This window comes from Tigriopus californicus, chromosome 12, assembly GCF_007210705.1.
Source record: "Tigriopus californicus strain San Diego chromosome 12, Tcal_SD_v2.1, whole genome shotgun sequence".
NCBI lineage: Eukaryota > Metazoa > Arthropoda > Copepoda > Harpacticoida > Harpacticidae > Tigriopus > Tigriopus californicus.
This window is the reverse complement of record NC_081451.1, coordinates 15,430,855-15,450,899: the sequence shown is the minus strand read 5'-3', so window position 1 is coordinate 15,450,899 and position 20,045 is coordinate 15,430,855. Positions and strand designations below refer to the sequence as shown.

The window sequence follows — 20,045 nt, the reverse complement described above, 5'->3', positions numbered from 1 at the left end:
AATGGAGGCTCACGAGGAATTTTTCAGATTTCATATTGAATCTTGTTTTCGTGGCTAATATTACCAGAACATGTAAAGTGATCATGACTGTGTTCATGTCAATTTTCAATACTTGCTTTCGCTCTTTTTGTTGCGATATACGTGCATTGCCACTTTTGTGCCATTAAGTGGTGAAAGCGGTAAATAAGATGATGATGCATATCTTGTTAAGTAATGTTAAAGCTCCAACTTCAAGTTGTTCATCAAAGTTGTGTGTTAGTTTCAGATGGATAATATGGTTCCTTACTTGTTGAAAAATTTGGAGCATAATGTTAAATAAATACTATTCTCAATAATATGTTTTAAAGCCAAATCTCTTCAGATTGTTAATTATATTTTTAGAAATTTAGAAATTTACTTACACTACAGGACGAACTCATAATTCAGACCTGTTTCAATTACATTCTAAACTATAATCACTTCATTTTGAAACATGATCAATCTTAATCGCAATTGCTTCCTATTGAAATGCAATTGATTATGCTTACTTTCAAATTGCAATTGTGTATTGTTCCTGCCACTTGAAAACACAATGTGTTTGAAAGAGTATAGGTATGAAAGAAAAAAAAAACACGAATGATTAGGAGAAATGAAAGAAAGAGAACAGACAAAAAGCTCCCAGCCGCCAAGCACCATTATCCCAAGCATCCGATATGAACACAGGTACAGTTCAAGGAACAAAGCGCTCTAAGCACAGGTAATTGACAATTCAGAAACGAATAGATGAAAGGGCATTGAATAGTCAAATTAGTCCGATTCTGTTTTCTTGGGGCCAACTAACTTCTTGAAGGACGAGACACTTTGAGCCCTACGAGTACTCACGAACTACGAGGCTCCGGGGTTTGAACCCACGACACCTGCGGAGAGAATTCTTGCCTTGTTCATCGTGCCTCTCAGACCACTAGGCTACAACAGCTCTTTGCATTGAACATTTCAATTACTTTTTTCAGAATACCATTTTAGAATAAAAGGATTTGGCCTACCTTTTCAACCGAATCAGCCATCTTTCCATTTTTCTACCAGCTGTTATCAAATTTAGTAATTCAGTTCTGTGGGAACAAATTTGGCTTGAACCATCCGCAAGCTTTCTAATATAGAAATACGCAAAACAATGCGTCTGTACATTAAATTATCTGCTCAATATTCCTTGATTGTTACTCTTGGAAGATAATTTAGCATAGAAAGTATTGCAGGAATGACATTCTTTGCAATTTAACGAACACTACTCGTGTAATTTACTTAAGATACCATGGCCAGTGACCGAGATGTTTGGAACATGATAGGACTCTGCTCCATGAGCTCGGATGAGGATAAACTCGGATGAGGAATGCAGTCCAGGGAGGAAATTTCAAGCAAACGGACAAATCGACGAGCAAGAATGAATGAAGAAACAGCAACATCAAGCATGTATCCAATAGTTTTAAAGATGGACATTTTTTTGTTTTGCGGATGGAAAGGTAATCGTAATTTTTATTTGAAATGAATATGTCAATTACATGCCCTTGATTAATCATAACAACAATTGTTCTGCTTTACCACGTTATAAATTACTATTACATAGAAATGTAAATGCAATTACAATTACAATACAGGTCTGAAAGTTGACATGGGGACGTTTCGCAGATCTTTCCAAGTTCAAATTTGTGTCCATATACCTCTTCAATTTTGAAAATAGTTTGTCTAAAGTGGGCTATCCTTCTTATGACGCCCTCTTGTGGTGGGAGTTATTAGAAGGCGATATAATCACCCAATGCATTGGTGGAAAGTGATTTGAAACGGTACAAATTTAGGCATTGCCAGGCCAGATTACACTGTACAACTTTTTGCCAGTCGAGGCCTCACTCCAATTATTGGGATTGCTAGTGGGAAATGAGGGTAACTTTATTTCAAAGGGATGCCAATCTCAGGGCTCTCTTCGTTGGATTTCTTTTTTCAAAAGAGCCTCGAGGATTTTAAGTTCCAACTTTTGTAACATATGGCCACAGAAGCGAACAAAAGATAAGGCAAGAAGCTGCCAAAGAAGAGAAAGAGGGACAAGAGCAAATTCAGCATTCCATTTTAGCCAGGACCGAGTCCAAAAAGAGATATTGAAGCAAGCAAGCAAGTCTCGGAAATTGATTGAACTTCGGAGTCCAAGAAAAGACCTTTTCAACAACTAAAGGAAACTCTGCAATTTTGTTCACCGCATCAATCAGCGAATTTAGATTTAAATAGACTGTTCAATCAGTACCTTCTAACTGAGATGTTTTAAGGCTCAAAACCATTTTTGGGTTTCTGTTTTGGTTCATGATGCACTTTTAAATGAAAGAAATATACTTCGTCAAACTACAGGTAGATCCGATGTGGAGTTCGATGTTGTTAGAATGCGTTGATTGCTACTTTTTTACAGTAAATTTCATTTATTCTGGTTTTGCTGTTATTCAGGAAATATAAAAGAGTCTCATCTCACTTTCAGTTAAGGCTGATTGAAGTTCTTCGCGGTACAAAACATCAGTTCCAACAGTATGCTAAAATGCGAAACTTCGTCCCATAAAATCTACTCTCTGATACTATTTTTTTTTAACTCAAAAATGAAACTGTTCCCCACGAGCGTGTTCGATGTTGAAAGCATTTTCATTTTATTTTTATGATCTCAATTCCTTTCAACTGAAGAGAACAAGTTCAATAATTCCAAAGAACTGAAGGATCTGTGCGACTTTTAGAACACCATTCCACTCCAGGTAGAAAATTTCTACTTGAAAACTTGAAAGAGGCAATGCTTTGGCCAGTGAAAAAGATTTGAAGAAAGTATGTGGGCTTCGTAGAATCTGCAATCTGCAATCTGGTGCTTGCCTCCAATGCACAAAGCTAGCGATAAACCAGTTCTTCGAAGACGGGTCAAAATTAAATCATATTTCCTGGTCTTGCCCAAAGACAAAGTGGGTAAATAATTACACGAGTATTTGTGTCACTCTCGGCAAAAGTGCATAAATGGGGCAGAAAGACGATTAAAGACCCATTTGCATATCAATGAAGTTGAATAGGCCGTTGATTTGTGAGCTGGCTGTTGAGGAGTCCGTCGAGGTGAGGATCTTCCCTTGACCCAAGGTCGAAATGGTCACCGAGTCAACCACTTTTCCACAAAAGCGAATGCAATCTGGCCCCGCAAACTGAAACATGGGAATTCAGAAATCAGTGCCACATACCTTAAATATTGGCCAAGAGTAGTAAGGGACATTTAAGGAAGAAAGGGACGCGCTACCCTTAGAAAATTTAGACAAACTATTGGTTCACCTATCAAATGAAGTTTTGTCACAAAACAAAAAATGAACCTGTTTTCGCTGGAGTTTTGCCACTTTGCTCGATATGAAAATACTTTACTTTAACTTTATTGCGACTCTTGGTCATGTCATATTGTAAAATGTATAAAACTGTATGCATAAATATCATATACAAAAATCGATTAATAAAAGAATAAAATGGTCAAGACTGATAAAATAGTTGACTAGAGTGTGGTGTCACAGTGAGTTTGACTAGTATTGGTTCAGTGCACATGAAAAAAGTGAAGAGGGAAATTGCAGATAGTACATAAACAGGTGGGGAGAGGTAAATGATGAAAATCTTGGTTATTGCAGTAGAGTGGGTGGGTCAGATTGAACAGATCTTTTGTCAGCTCCCGTCGTTGATGGCATTGGGTCGGGAGCCGGACAAAGGTACAATGAAAATACTGTTAGCCTCAAGAAGCAGTCTAATTAAAGCAAATGACAAACGAGACATATGATTGGTGGAGTTTGGCTGGACATGTTGTCTATTGAATTGTCAAACTCAAGAATTTCGCAGTATTATGATTGATGACTAACCCCTCACGAAACCTCTAAAAATTGTGAAGGCGAATGTACGACCCAAGTACGATCCAAAGCCAAAAAGGTAAGAAAAGAAATCGTCGGAACAAGGTTCCGTGAGACAGACTTTAAGGCATTGTGAAATTTTCAAATTTGACATGTCAAATTCGTTGCAGGATCAGATATTTTACCGTGCTTGACTTTGCCCACAATCCCGTGGGCAATTCATTCTTGTCTTTTTATTTATTACTGGGGATTCCATTCCTTGTATCGGTGGACAATCCGAGAGAAAAAAGTGTACCCCCGTATGGTTTCGTGAGTGCATATATTGAGATGCGACTGTACCCATTTGCGCCTACTGCGAGTATCAGATAGTTTTGTGAACGCACATTTTGAAATGCGACTCGGTAAAATTTAGTACTGCCGCATTTCAAAATTTGCGTTCACGAACCCACGTGGGGGTACCCCATTGTCTTGCTCCTTAGGATGACGTCTGCTATTTTTTTCCCCTTCACATCTCAAGGGGATTAATTACTGTACATGTTATCGATTGATAAAAGACCACAGTTTTGGTCAGCCGAATCAGTCAAAATCATAAATAAATTCCTCGGTCAAGGGTTGGTCTCACATTGTTGCATTGGAAGGATTTCCAATGCCAATACAAAAAAAATAGTAGTTCTTGTTCTACGAATGGCCGTCCTTTCAGTTAACAGAAAAATTAGCATAGGAAGAAGTTCAACAATACAAGGATACATTTACAGGGTATAAGTTGTAAATCAATTGTAGTACTTTCAAACTTCATGAACATTCCTTGGGCCGATGAAAGGGATGAACAAAACATTCCAACAGCCACAGGCATGGATGGGCCTTAAGTCCTTACTTGGACAATAGTTGTGGACAAATAACTTTTTGACTTTCTCAAGTACTTCTTGTTGTGAAAACTTTGCTTTGACCCCGTGTGTTATACCCAAGAACACAGATCAAGTGGTTGAGGAAACATGAAGTTTATTGCAGAAGAATGGACGGCCTGGGAAGAACATGACAAATGGGCAAATGCGAAAAGCTTAAATAGCTAGCGAGGAAGGTACAGGAGCGAGTGTGGAGAGCATACAAGCTATGGACATAAATGGCGGGAATAAAGTGGTTCATAATTTCACAACACCCCGCAAATTCAAGCGCTCAAAATAGTAACTTTGCACAAGTAACCTGTTAGGTTGTTGTATGCCGGTGTATGACTGCTGTTTATGCATAGAGGGCGAGGCATTACTAAAAATTAAATGGATGGATTGTGGAGAGCAGACACATACTAGCGCACTACATATAACTATTGAGGACTACGTAGATGAGAATGTAACCCACCCTAAGGCTCCATCACGGCTTTCTAATTTTTCAAATGTATTTAAGGAATAAGATACTGTTTCCCTCTTGACACTCATTTTCATATTTCCTTTCATTTGACATTACAGTTTCCAAAATTTAAGACTGAAATCAGCCTGTTGATAATATATTAAATAAGAAAATTTGCACTTGCGAAAACTAGTGCATGCGCCTTGTGAATTGTTGTTGGAAAGAAGTACATGTCGTCCCCAAAGATTTCCTTCGGAATCTTGATTAAGGGGTTGCCGTAAGTTAAGTAACATTAAATTAAAATCCATTAAAATAGTAAGGAACAAGTCAACTGGCTTCTCCCACCAAATAATTCAACGCAGTTTGCTCTCTTCTTGTATGATTGTACAGTCCACCTTTTCCAACTCTTCGTAATTGGACATCTGCACGTCCGTTCATGCCTCTTCGGTTAGCACAGGTACTACCCATGAAACTATTAACGGGAACTCTTTTCAAGCTTAGAGTACCATCTCTTGCAAATAACTTGGAATCATCTTGAGCCAGAAAATCCAATTGTTGCGTGCGGTACATTCCCAACAAAGAAGAAATGTTGCAATTCCCAAGAAAAGACCTTGTTCCAACGACCAAGAGAGTTTCGGGCTCAAACAATCCTGTTGGAAGTATGCTCGAGGACTCTCCCGTGTCCACCAACGCTTCTACTTCACATCCATCCACAGTCATCTTCACCATGGGTCTGGGCAAACCCCCTTCAATCTGCCGGGAAAATCGTGCACCATATGTCCCGGACTCTTGCACTTGAAGCATGTTCTTCCCAGTTACTCCACTCAATTGGATTTGATTCATTTCTTCTCATCCGTTTGACTCTTCTGCCATACATCCTTGCTTGCTTCGAGTGTCTCCGAAAATTCCTTCTGCCATCATTGCCGATTGGACCACACCTTCCCATTTCTTGGGCGCTCCATTAATGACTACAACCTTCAGCGATCCAGGCAACCCATGTACAAATCGGTCTCTTGCTAACAGGTCCTTATTGCTCTTCGTAAATCCTGGGTACACATCTTGTACTGCCAAGCGGTATCGCTTGGCAAAATCCCGAACTTTCTCGCCATCAAGAATTCCACAAAGAAGGATTGTACAGACGCCTCTCGAAAGCTTTCCTCCACTGGAGCCAGCACTTCCTTCAAGGCTCTTACACTTCCCAAGGTTATTTCGCTCAAGTCGTCAAGATCAGTTAATCCAAATTCTGGAAAAATCTGAGCCGCTAGACTATCCAACCACCCATTGCCCTTAGTCACCCTTTCAAAGTATCGCACATATCGTGTCATGGAGTCCTCTGGCGGTTTCGCCTGGGAACACACTAAATATCCACTTCCGGAGTTCTCCATGTTAGCTTGGGTTGCGGTTCTTGTCACCGATGGAGGACCACTTCCAACTAGCATTCCACTGAACGCAACTTTCTAGCCAAACCAATTTCGACTCAACGCGTGAGTATCCTCCTCCTTACAGACGACTCACCGCTGCCACCATGTACCTTGAACTGCTGGTTTATTCTCAGATTGCACATAAGTAAACATCAATGGTTAAACTGTCTAATTTATTTGCCACTTGGAGAGTGCGACAATTAGCCACAATATATATTATTTGATCGACCAACGAATTAGAGTGGGCGAATCTAGCCAACCCTTGAATATAAGGTTGATTGGGAATTTTAGTCAAAAACTGGTCCAAGTGTGATTTAAATCCTGCTACTGGATCAACGTCTACATACGCCCTACGAATATTTGAAGGCAGCAAATTGAACAATGAAGGAGCCCGAGAAAGAAGAGAGTTGGACTTCATTGTTTGAAACAGTCTGGATTCTCTAAATCCTGGGTTAGGACAAAGCTCGTGGATGCTTTTGAAAACCTACAGTATCAGATACCTTTCGTACCTTGTCTGAACACTGTACAATCCTAACCTTTGTAACCTCTCCCAATACGAGTGCTCTCTCATACCCTCAATGTCTCTGGGAAGACATCTTTGGATCTGGTCGAGCTTTTATTGGTGACAATTCGCGGTCAACGCGATCCCATCCAACGTGTTTGAGAACAATGCTTTGATTTTGCTAACCGATTAATCGCTGCTGAGTGGTTAATCGGTTCACAATCACCCATGGTTAGAACAAAAATTTACCTCTGCGAAATTATTGTCAGGAGACTCGTTTTTAACATCAGATGAGCCAAATAGAACAACTTTGCTTTTCTATACACATTCATAAAATTCATTATAGCACACAATACACTTAAAAACATGATTTGGGGTTTTATGATCTATCATTATATTTCATCAGTGCTTTGGATCTTTAGGCATATTGTCCTGAGAGGTTCTTTGACATAAAAATTCAAAGCATTCAAATTTACTCCATGTCTTCGACTCATGCAAATCCATTTTGAAAAAAAACTCAAAAACTAGTAAATTAAATTCCTTTCATTTCACAACAACATGTTCAAAGGTCTAAAGAAATGAAAATGTGTGCCAATCTCAGTTGCTCCTCAAGATTCCCTGATAAAAAAAGTACCCTCAAATTTAATTTCAATCAATTTTTAAGCCAAAGTTTGGTCTAAACCAAACGCAGAATGTTAACCGTAGTGGTAATTCGAGATCGGGATTGTAGCAATTCATAGAAATTCGTTCCTCAAAAGACATCTGAGGAAGTTGACTACTTCTAACTAATCTTCCATTTCTTGTTACCAAAACGTCCCAAAACAATGTCAGGTGTTCTAAAATGTCTCGAATGGCTAATTCAGGCAAACTTGCTCTATCTTTTTTAGCTGCCAAGTAGGTTCCTTGTTTTAGAACCTTTCAACTCAACAATGTGTTGTGTTGTAAAAGCATGTTCACAGAAAACCAAACCTTCAACCTAAATAAAAATGTTTCAAAGCGCGTATTGCTTCAAGTCTTTTCATGCACCTTACAATTTACCAAGTCTCGCCACTAACGGTCCCTAACACACGATAACTTCTTCTTAGTTAAGGGACTAAAATCACTCCTTTAAATGCCTAACGTACCTATTGTTCAAATATATATCTTTCTTTCGTGATGTTACCTGAAGGGCGATGACTGGGCCCAATTGGCAACTGATTTTGTAGTTCTTTGAGCTGAAAATTCGTTCGGCGTCCGTATCCTAAAAAAGATACCCAAAAAGGTTCCATGAACCATTTGACCAATCTGAACAACAAAGCCAGTACAACCCATTAAGCTCACCTGAAGTTGCAGGAATCTGGTTTTGACCAATTCAATCTCGGTATGGCGATCCATTTCAGCGAGGACCTTCGCAGCCCTCTGGTCCTGAAGGTTATCAGCAAAGATCAAGACCAGACTCGTCTCATCATGATCCCTGGAACGTGATCCAATTGTGTAAGGCACAGGACTGCTCTCGAAGTCCAAGGTCACTCCATTTAATGGCTTCGACGCGGGTTGAGTAAGAAACTCCTTCACCTACAATGAGAGACCCGTGTTCAGAAATGGGATTGATAAGTCCAAAGGCCAAAAAATGAAGGCTGGTTGTACTTTGTAACATTCTCCTAAGAGTTTCCAATTTTTGGATTCGTGGATGGGTGTGAAGTCGTGGATGTTCCACCACATGTTGTTGAAACGAGACAAGCCAGCCTGCTGGAATTGATCTGCCAACTCAGGGTAATTGACTTGGAAGCAACCAAATCTGGAATTGAAAAAAAAGCTTTTTATTTCATATTCAATTTGAAGAGGACGAAAGCTTTTCCTACTTGGCTTTGGTGGTTGCTTCGATGATGGGTTGAGTGGGACAGCAAAGAAATGCGGTCAAACCATGACAGTCACGTGTTCGAAATTGTCCACAACTGGCCACTAAAGTGCAATCCGAACAATCCCGGATAAACAATGAACTCTGAAATGGATGATGCATGACCAATTATCCGTCCACTTGTATCTATCTATGCTTCATAAGTTATGAAATATTCCATATGTTCTGCAATGGATCGAAATTCATCGAAATATCGAGTGGACCTAGACCCTTGAAATTGGTTATGTAAGAAATTATGATTGGAAACATGTTCTTGGTCATTTGGGCTCTGTTCTTTACCTTTTTTTATATCAGTCATTGTTAAAGGTATCATGAAATTTGAAGTTCCTTAGAATTTGCTCGATGAAAAAAATGGGTCGAGAGAAAGTCATATTTGGCCCTACATTTTGGAGTGAGCTTACCTTGGTTGGACCAATAAAGATTTCGCACTTTCTGCAGTCGTCAATGCTGACAGTGTTGGTGTGGTCAAAAATGTATATGTTGGCGTTTTCACAGTTTCGAATAACAATCTGCTCACCTGAAATCAAATGCACAAAGTGTTATTACTAGGCCCACCAAATTGTCAGATATATTTGGTTTTTATTGAAGGTAAGTTTGTCTTGAAAAATACCCCGAATTTGCACAAAAAATGCAAATAAACGAGCCAAAAGATATGAAGGGGTGTAAGGGATATTTTTGCCTTTCATTTCAACCAATATGTAGATGAAACAGATATTCTGTCATATTAACTGATCCCATCATAACTTGGGAGACGCTACCTCTTAGACTACAGCATCATGATTACAAGAAGTTCAATAACACCATACGGTATTTATAATGTCAGAGTGAAACAATTCCAGAGTTATAGTCCTTTTCCTTCTCCTCTCGCTCCTCTCGTTAATGACAAACAAATATAGAAACACTAGAATACCCTCCAAGATGCCTGACTTTAACAAGGTATTTTTTGCTAAACAACTTTTTGCTCTTCTATTCTAACACCATAAATAGTACACCATCAACCCTTCTGAGAGACCTTTCAAATCCTATAACGGTAAAATTACAAACACCCAAATAAGGATAAACAGAGAGCTATATATTGTGTACTTGCAGCATACCAACCAATTTTTATTTTCATCTTTTCCTTTAAATTGTGCTGAAAAAGCCAATGGTGAGTATAAAAATATTGACATTTTTAAACAAAGACACCAAGAAATTCTGAAACTGTGCTTTTCCTAGAACTATTTGTTGTAAATGATGATTTCAAAAGTGTTGGCGTGTTAACAATCACACACCGTACAACCTCTTGTAAAATGACTAATGACATGTCATAATTGTTCGGAATTTTACCAACGGAGAATTTGAAACGTCTCCCAGAGGAGTTGATGGCTTATTCATTAAGTCACAGTACTTGGGCAATAATTTTTTCTTTAAATAAACTCTTGATAAAGTTTTGCACCTTCGAGCGTATTCTCTCATTTCCATGTTTCTTGTTTGTCCGTACCCAGAAGAAGCAGAGGTCGCTTCCTCCCCTAGATAACAAGGACTATTTACTTAATATTATTAAGTTTCATTACATGGTAGAGATCTTTTTTTTTGTTCTTTTGTGGACTTCGCGGGTCAAAAAGAGTCGTGAAATAAGCCACGAAAACTTCATTCTCGCAATTTTTATTTCGAAATATGACTCGAATTCTGGAATGTTTTCATACGTTACTGAAATATTGATGTTTTCATGCTGAAATGGCCGAAATTGCTTATCCAAATGTCACATTGTGCTGATATAATTGCACAAAGTGCGCATATGCAATAAATTTGCAGCGCAATATGACATATGCAAGTTGTTTTGCAGGATTTGCACACTTTCAAATGTTGCCGCAATCTGATCGTCACTCATTGACGCAGCCCTAATGTTCCATGAAATACAATCAATGATTCATGCATTCAAACTGAGCACGTGCAAAGCATGTATGTGAAATAATTGAAAAAAAAATAAAAAAATAAAAAAATGTAAATAATTGTGCAAACAATGAGAGCTAAAAGCAATGTATTTTGCCCGGTGTTAGTTTGCGTGGTATTTTTGAGACAACTTAAATTCTTCATCAACCCTACCCCGTTACTGCGGAGAGCGTTCTAAGATTCCATTGGTGGGAGGGTAGTGTCACAAATTCCCATTTGCATTTGCCGCCTTTTCCCCGAAGCGAAATTCTTATGATTTGAGAGGCAGTTGATTTTGAGACCGAAATACTCTGAGATCATTTCAAGTCCCGACTAGAGATCTTCGAGTCAGAGAGTCTCTAGTAGATCTCTGGTACCAACAACAACTGCAGAAAAACTACTGGGGACCAAATTAATAATCACGTGAGGTTGCAACTAGGGCTGCCAGTTTGCATTTTCAATGGCATTTGACACTACTGGCGGAATGTTGAAAATCCATGAGTTAGTCTCAAGAAGTAAACCTAATTTTTTTTCCGTTAAAACAGGGTTGCTGTTTGCTCAAGCTTAACAGTTTACGTTACGATGGAATCGACTAGTGCTTTCACTTTCCAAGTATTCTGGTAACCTTGAATTTGAAATTTGATTTGATCCCATCACTAAAACCCAAAAGGTCATTTATCACGAGAAATAATTAATTTGCATAATACTCTTCACCATTGTTCTGGTTAAATAAAAAGAGAGACTTTAAGCATCCGAAATATCACGCCAATCCAATGAAAGGGTGCTGGAATTTATACACGGGCGCCCTTTGTCGATGGTGTCTCCATGGTATCATACTTTGTCTCTAAAAAATGGTTAGTTGTCTCAGATATGAGTTGGGCAGCAATGCTTTCTTTCAAATTTAATCTTAAACTTATTTTATCTAATCTTATAGTTAAGTAAAATGATAAAACTTCTCGTCTTGAACTTCTGGGATTCCAATCTCAGTGGCGGTAAGAAAGTCGGCAAAAAGAAAATGTTGCTCATGATCTGCAATACCAGACTATAAATCAGGGATATTTTTTTTGTTTTTGGTCGGCAATGTTGCACTTGTGGCTGTGACGCAACATCGTTAGCCCAAGAAACTCATTATTTTTTGCACCCATACTTTGCGTACCTGGATGATCATTGAAACAGAAAATAGCTCAAATACCATGCCCATGAATGATTCCTTACCATTCACATCGCCAGGCATTCGCCCTACTTCTCCTTGGTGAATGTTTTCGATAATGTACTTTGAAATGTCCTTTTGTGCCCGAGTTTGGTCCCACGAGTATTGCTTCACTGCACCAGTTTCTCCCGGGGATCCATCCTTATCTCCCAGACCAGCTTGGTCATCACCTTTGAAGCATGAGTTGACCAGACCCATATTTCTTGCCTTCAGGCGGGGATGGAATGGAAAGCGTGAATTATTGCCTCCGTGTCAATTTTCCTTCACCTTTGGGGAGGGAGATTTTGAGCCTCTCTTTTGGCTGCTCCTACTACCTCGCTTCACCAAAGAATTTGAAAGCCTTTCACCAAGTTCTTGCAACAAGAAACTAGCAAGCAGGTACTTGGGAAAGTCAAAATAAAGGGGATCAGTTCATTTGGTTGAAAGTCAACGTCGGGTCACAACAATGGAAGATACAATTTAGGCATGATTAACGCAATTATAACGCCAACAAATTGTATCAAGATTGAGTGGAATTGCCTTGTTCAACTAAGCGCTGAAAACAGGCCATTGTTAAGAGGTTGCGATATTTTGAATACTGAACAATGCGTGCAGATTGAGTCACTGCTAGCCAGTGATGCCTGTTTAAAGATAACAATGCCATCACCTTGTCTCGTTCATCTTGAGAAACGAACTTTGAACAAAAGAGAAAACTTGGTATTGTTCATTTTTCTCAAAATGGGCAACTTGATCCATGAAAAGATCTTTACCTCGATTTTTTTCAAATTTTGGTCCAGAATATGACCTTGGGAACAAGATTTAAATATGCATGAATCACAATTTAGGCCCATCACCCAAAAAATATGTTGATGTAACTTTTGAACAAATAACTTGCTACATTTAACGTTTCTTGCCCTATTGTTACGTTATGGAAAGGTAACACATATATGAAAGAATGAAGCAAAAATTGTGTATCTGGAACGCTGCACACAATAGATATGCTCTTCGAATCAGTCAGTTTTCGATTTCACTTTCTAGTTATAGTGGTGATATGTGTGTTTGGAATACTCATGTAATTCATTACTCATGATAGAATCGGATTAGAAAGTTTGAACTTAGGCAATTTTCTCCCATTTGTTCTCAAGGCCGCATATTTTATTTTTTTACGTTTCCCAGCATCCTACTGTACATTCTCTATGACTCACCACCATGATGTTTTATACGTCTGATTGTAAAACATCAACAAAACAATTACATTTTTCGACCAAACATGAGATTTTGGCAAACATGAGAAGCCTTCAAGTACTCCTTTAGAGTGTGTCAAGAGTCATTACATCAAAAGACACGATTCCCAATTCAACCAACTGTAGCGATTTCGGTTTTCAATGACATATTTGGCCTAATTTCTTTTCAGGTGTCGTCTTTCAAACTGGTCTAATGGCAGCGCCGTTTGGTTCATCACAATAGAGATAAGGCTTCTAGCCATAGGCTTAGCTGATAAGGCCAGAACCTGGGCTTAAAAATGCGTGACGTCCCCCGCAATCAATAGCGATTATGTGATAGGTACCTGTCTAGGAATGGGCAGTTTTTGTCATGGCGAACCAAGTGCGTTCACGTTGGAAAGGTCAGCATTCCCAACATCAGGCACATGCACAGGATGATCCATTTCTGGACGAATCAGATGATGAACAACACTTTGCGAATTCTTCAGACAGTGGGAGATTTGAAACGCCCCAGGTAAAACCCCAGCCAAGTCTCCATAAGTGCAAGGGTTCAAAGAAGAAAGGAGCGGCGTTCTTTATCTCTTTTAGTGTTGTTTGTCGACATTATGTGCCCTTAATACACTGACATGTCTTATATATATGGCTTCGAGCTATGTTAATGTTCATCGGCACCAATCAGATGACGGTTTAATTCTTTCAATATTTTTTATTGCGATATTACAATCATTGAACATCTAACAGGAGATTTAGAGAACACTAGATAACGCTTGATTACAAATTGTTATCAGCAGCATCACTTTAAAATGTAAACTTAATCAACAAATCGAAGAGAAATAGTATAATGATTTGGGCACTTACTTCCTCCAAAAATTTTGATTTATTTTATGTTATAAAATTGAGCTTTCTTCAATCTGATCTTATCTCACCTTGTTTAAATTTCATCAAAGAATTACGAATTCTTGCAAAGAAATAGCAACTTTGAAACAACAACATCTCTATTATGCTTGCCAGTCAACCTGTTTTTAACCTATTATTATCTTCCCATACCCTTTGTGGACAAAATGACATCCAATTTAGCTTGATAATGTTCTTAATCTTGGAGGGCAACTTCCTAATTTATTGGCATTTTCAAATTTCTCTGGCAATGGGGTACCCCGCGTGGTTTCGTGAGTGCATATTTTGAGATCAGATTTGGTACCAGTCGCATTTGCTGCGAGTATCAGATAGTTTCGTGAACGCACATTTTGATAAGCGACTGAGTAAAACGAAACCATGCGGAGGTACCCCATTCTTCTTGCTCTCCTGACATTTTTTTCATTTTGAGTCGCAACTTTTCCCTCTTTTGCAGAGCAACCGTTTTTTGGAATGGCATGTGTTTATTACTGAAGGGGACCAAATTAATATTCACGGAAAATTGCAACTAGGGCTGCCAATTTACATTCTCAATGACATATGGTATGACTGGTGGAATGTCGGAAACCCGTTAATTAGCCTCAAAAAGTAACTCTGATTTTCCTTTCGTCCAACCAGGGTTGCTTTTTACTTAGACTTAACATTTTACTTGGCGATATAATTTGTCGGTTCTTCACTTTCCATGTTTTTCGGCAACCTTGATTTTAAATTTTTCTTGATCCATCACTTGTGCTTATTTCGTAACGGGATTGCTGCCAGAAGAACTCTCCTTGACCCAATTTACAAGGCAATAATTTTGCCATTTCCCTTGAATATACAATGATTTTGAGTCACTGAAATATCAAACATGTCTCTCACCATCAACGTTGCTTTTGCTTTTTGGCATGACCTGAGGGTTAAAATGTGAACGCACATCAGGCTCAAGTGACCAAATATTGCAAGAATATTAAGAAACAGGTTACTGAGGGTTAAAATTTTAGAATGTTAGAGCCTAGAAGTCTAGTCCAGGGTTGTTTCACCTAATTTACTTGTTGGTGACTCTCCGAATTTTAATCACAGTTTCATATCAATCGCCAATAACAACTTCCATTGGTTTTAGCTGCCGGAGGAACTGGAACATGATTCTGATTCCGCTCTGGAGGATGAAGATACTGTCACGGAGATCAATGAGTCCCAAGACGGGCCTGACATTCTCTCTGGTGGCATTCTGGCCACTCTTCCACCCAGGTTTGCCCTACACCATCATACAACATACAACCTTGACCCTGTCAGGCCAATTTGCGACCTTGTTCCAGGTGGCGCAACTGGTTCCTCAGAGGCATATCGGGGTCCCTTCTCATCTCTGGGTTCTCATTTCTGATTTACTGCGGGCCTGTTGGGTTATTCTTCCTGGTAAAACGCCCTCTTTGATTTGGCGCAGGCTCAACTCTGAGACTTGATTTGCATTTCAGACCTATTTGGTGCTATTTTCTGTTTACTCAGAGGTCATGGGATTGGCTCAGAGAGTGTGCAAAGTGCCTCAATTGAAAGCGTATGGCTGGTATAACTTCTATGTGTTGCAATACTTCATGAACATGAGCGCCCTCTGGCGTTACTTGGAGACCTCTCATTCCACCTGGACAAGTTTCATGATTCGTCACCATGAACTAGTGTCTTTCGCCTTGTACATGGGGGGATTGATCTATTTTGTGCTCACCCTAAAACAACACTATATGAGAAGGTAAAATATTTATTTTCATTTTGAGCTTTTTGTAATAGCGTTTCGGAAAACATCCAAGTTCGAGAGGTGGTATATTCTAATTTTGTTTCGTTTAAAGATAGCAAAACATTTAAAAAGAGGCTAGATGTTTAATGTAGATGAAATAATCAAATAAAAAAAATCAATAAAAAAGGTATTTGAATTTTGAGTTTCTTAATTTGATTTTTCAAATATATTTTCTCGTAATACTCTTCTTTTTCCTTTTGCATTTCATTTTGCTTCAAAAAGTCAACAAATAGGCAAAAAAACTGAACTTATTAAAAAAAATGATTTGCATAAATACAGAACACACGACATTGCATCATCGCAAATTAGTAGTTGAAAGCTACGTTAAATTTCCAAACGTGATAATGTCCAGTTTTTGAAAAATGTCCTCTCCCTCTCAAGGGTCAAATTTCCATATCTTTTTGAGGACTTATACGAGTTTGCTATTGAGAGTTTTGCCACCAGCAGTACACCGTATTAATTTCCATAGCGGTTTCTTTGATTGATTTCGTTTTTAGACATTTAGACACTGAAGGTTTTCCTATTTTGCATTACAAATTGCTGAACAAACATCCTATCAAATAAAATTAGTCAGAAATAAAATAACATAAATAATCTAAAAAATGACTAAGCTCGTATTTTCATCTTGAACTGCTGGGGATCGAATTGCCAGCAAAGCGAGATAAGTTGCTTTGCAACATAAAGGGATCAACATCAACGAGAGTAAACGTGAAAACTTACATTCGTTTGATTCTTAACTGCTCACATAATTTGCAATGCCATTGATATATTTTCGAACAACTATTATTGATTTAATCCTCCATGATTTAGTTACTCGTTCCTGGGCTGGAGCCACTTGACATTGCTATTCTTTGCTTTGCCCGGTCAAATCTTGAACCATCTGACCCTGAGAGGAATGATTTGGTACATCCTGCCTATGACCCTCATCACACTTAATGACATCATGGCCTTTTACGTGGGCTTTTTCTTCGGGAAAACTCCGCTGATCAAGGTATCATAAATCTCCGCCTGGCGTGGAAGCTGGCAAGATCATTGATTATGAAATTAATGTTTTATTCACCATAGCTTAGTCCCAAGAAGACCTGGGAAGGGTTTGTCTTTGGCGGCTTGCTCACGGTCGTACTAGGAACCGCCTTGGTCTACCTCATGATCACGCCTTATCTAATCTGTCCGGTTCAAGTGAACCCTTGGGAAGGCTTGCTCGAGTCCCCGCACCACATTTTCGCCGTCCAGACTGATTGCACACCCCACCCGGTGTTCATCATTGACACGTTCCATATTGGAGAGATCTCGATCAACATGTATCCCTTCCTTATCCATGGGGCTATTCTAGGCCTCCTGTTCAGCCTTGTGGGTCCATTTGGAGGATTCATGGCTTCTGGCTTCAAGCGTGGCTGCAAACGAAAGGTATTATTGATAGTCTTTCTCATTGACATGTGTGCTCAGAGGAATGATAAAAGAGCGAAAAGAACAGAGTCAAAATTCAGTTAGGAAACACGATTACAAAATTTCCATTTTCAAAAAAACGTTCAGTAGCATTTTGCAACAAGAAATGTCAAGACATTCAATGGAACGCTAAAAGATAAATGACGAACTGTAACATCCAATTGAAATGGCAAACATTTCACGGGTTGATGGTCCTGATTATGAGCAAATACATCGGACAATGGTACTTTGGAACATGGAAGAGAAGAGAATGATTTTCATTATACGTGTACTGTATGCCATCGAAAGGCAAACTACAAATACATATCTTGGTAGTTACGTTATGCAGAGTTAGGTAAGTTGTCGATCGACTTTAGTGGAAAACGCAACTTTCAAAAGTGTAATGACTAAGTGTCTGCTTGATAGGCTTTTAGTAAAAAATATGTATCAATACCAATAAAATATTAACCCTAAGCTATCTTGAAAATTCCTACTTATAGAAAAACGCAACTAGCAGTCTAAATATTTGAGCAAACACATAATCAGAAAGCCATGGTCACCGTCAAATTTGATGACCAACAATCGAAGATCATGATAGTTTCTAATGGCTCGAAAAATGTTTTCTTTTTCCAGAATTTTGGTGGATTTATACCCGGTCATGGAGGAGTAACCGACCGCTGTGATTGCATGTTCCTGTGTGCAGTGATAATGTACGTCTATTATAAGTCCTTTATTCAGGCCTAAAAGCAAAAGAGAGAGTTATTTGAAATTGAAATATAACCACAGAGTGATCAAATAATATGCGAACAATAACATTTGATATCCCAATTGCTCCACTTCACCGCCAGCAGTTTCGGTCTTTAGATAAAGGGATTGTAATTTTGAGTTCAAAGTTAAATTTGATACAATTCAAAGCCCGCTAATTATGACTTCATGGCAATCAAGTGGTTGGATATTTTGGGCAAATGGGCCATCTTTTGTAATCCACGATCTTGTTGACAACTTTGAGATTTTTCCTCTCTGGATTGGTAGTTTTTCTTACATTGTCACACAAGTGTTGACAAACTAAACACAAGTGTATTTACAAACACAAGTTAACACTTGGTTCTGGAAACCAGGCATGACTAATATTTTTCCTATCATTGCTTTCGACGAGATCCAACCATTATCATTCCAGACTCGCTAGGTAAGCCCCTTTCTCCCTCTCCTGACAGTCCAAGTGACAAAAAAATGTAGAGCAGGAGTCACTTTCCCATAGACCAGGGAAGATTGATCCTATGTGCTAAATGGGATATGAATTCAGTGGTTTTCATTTCCTTTCCCCAACCTATTGGTAGTTTAGATTGCCTTTTTTGACCATTTCGAAGAAGAATATCGACTCACCTTTAATATGTATGGCTTTAGATTGGAATTGTGAAGCCTTCGCTCATTAGTCGTCGCCCAAAGGACGATAGACCTCAACATTGTTCAATCGGCAGTCGACCCCTTATTTACCATCAGCACTAGGCAAGACATTGCCTGCTTGACGGTCGCAAATGAAATGAGGGACCACGTTCTTATTCTGGCTAGACTACCGCTTCTCCAAACCAAGCCAAGAGAATCATGGACATTGGTGGCAAAGAGACGCTTCGTACACTTTGATCGTGTTGCGTTCAATGCACATCTTGCCTCATACCCTTGGGAAGATTTTGCTGATGGACAAGAGGAAATTATCCTATATACATTTGATCTTGAGGAACCAGCTTTAGATAATCTGGTCTCGTTAGGTTAGGTCCGAGGTCAGGCACGACTTCAACACAGACACCTGGATGGCATCCGTGGTGGTCTCGAAGTCGGAGTGGCGGCCGTACCCCCAGAACCGTGTAATCCACGGTCGCAGTTCCAGCGGAGTAGGAGTCCTTGACGGCGTGAAAGGTTTGAGGTCGATGACGAGTTTAAAAAGCGGTCCACGGGACTGGCTTGACGTGGTGACATCGGCGGGTGGCACTGGGACGTCGCGGGCCACGAAGGCCAAATTGGTGTCACTGATGACCCTATCCATCTCGGTGGAGTGGGCGTCTAGGAGGGTCGTCAGTCTGATATATCGGTCAACCTCGCTCTTGGATGGGACGTCGTCGTCCGCGAGGTCGTCGCCGATGGCCTTGTCCCACTTCTCCGTGAACTCCTCACTGACTTCCTCCATGGCCTCAATCCTCTATTTGATTTTGGCGTTGTTGGCGGCTGGCGTAGCGCACCACTTCATTATGCTCATGAATCCTGTTTATGCGTTTGTCAAGCTTTGTATTGTATATGTTTGCATGTATATAAATTTCAGGACCGTTTGTAGTTAAGTAAACTTGAATTGGATGGTCCTAAGATCGCCATAAGCCATGCGGCTTGTTTTCGTGGCGTCTTGGACAGACAGGCTTATGTACTGGTCGATTCATTATCAATTGTCTAAGTACTCCCCGCTCTGAAGTAGGCCACAACTAGTCATTCTGTACCTTGCTTGTAGGAATAGCAATTTTTAACTGCGCATTCCGATGAATATGTGTCAATGATCGATCCCCTAACATATCGACTCCATTGTCTCATTGTGTTCTCCATTGAGAAC

The 20,045-nt window shown here is 39.4% G+C and overlaps 2 protein-coding genes across 2 annotated transcripts; one reads left to right on the top strand and one right to left on the bottom strand.

Moving 5' to 3' along the window:
• Nucleotides 1-1,517: 1,517 nt before the first annotated feature.
• LOC131892144 (protein XRP2-like) lies at nt 1,518-12,687 on the bottom strand. The gene is made up of 7 exons (XM_059241918.1): nt 12,154-12,687; nt 9,429-9,544; nt 8,972-9,111; nt 8,757-8,907; nt 8,451-8,684; nt 8,293-8,370; nt 1,518-3,188 (listed from the first exon to the last, which is right to left on the bottom strand). The coding sequence occupies exons 1-7, from the start codon at nt 12,344-12,346 to the stop codon at nt 3,027-3,029; spliced, it is 1,074 nt and encodes a 357-aa protein (XP_059097901.1). The 5' UTR covers nt 12,347-12,687; the 3' UTR covers nt 1,518-3,026.
• Nucleotides 12,688-13,592: 905 nt separating this feature from the next.
• On the top strand, nt 13,593-18,251 carry LOC131892049 (phosphatidate cytidylyltransferase, photoreceptor-specific-like). The gene is made up of 7 exons (XM_059241777.1): nt 13,593-13,864; nt 15,362-15,489; nt 15,558-15,654; nt 15,714-15,982; nt 16,838-17,018; nt 17,093-17,434; nt 18,086-18,251. Exons 1-7 carry the CDS (start codon nt 13,721-13,723, stop codon nt 18,194-18,196), a joined length of 1,272 nt encoding a protein of 423 aa, XP_059097760.1. The 5' UTR covers nt 13,593-13,720; the 3' UTR covers nt 18,197-18,251.
• Nucleotides 18,252-20,045: the final 1,794 nt, after the last annotated feature.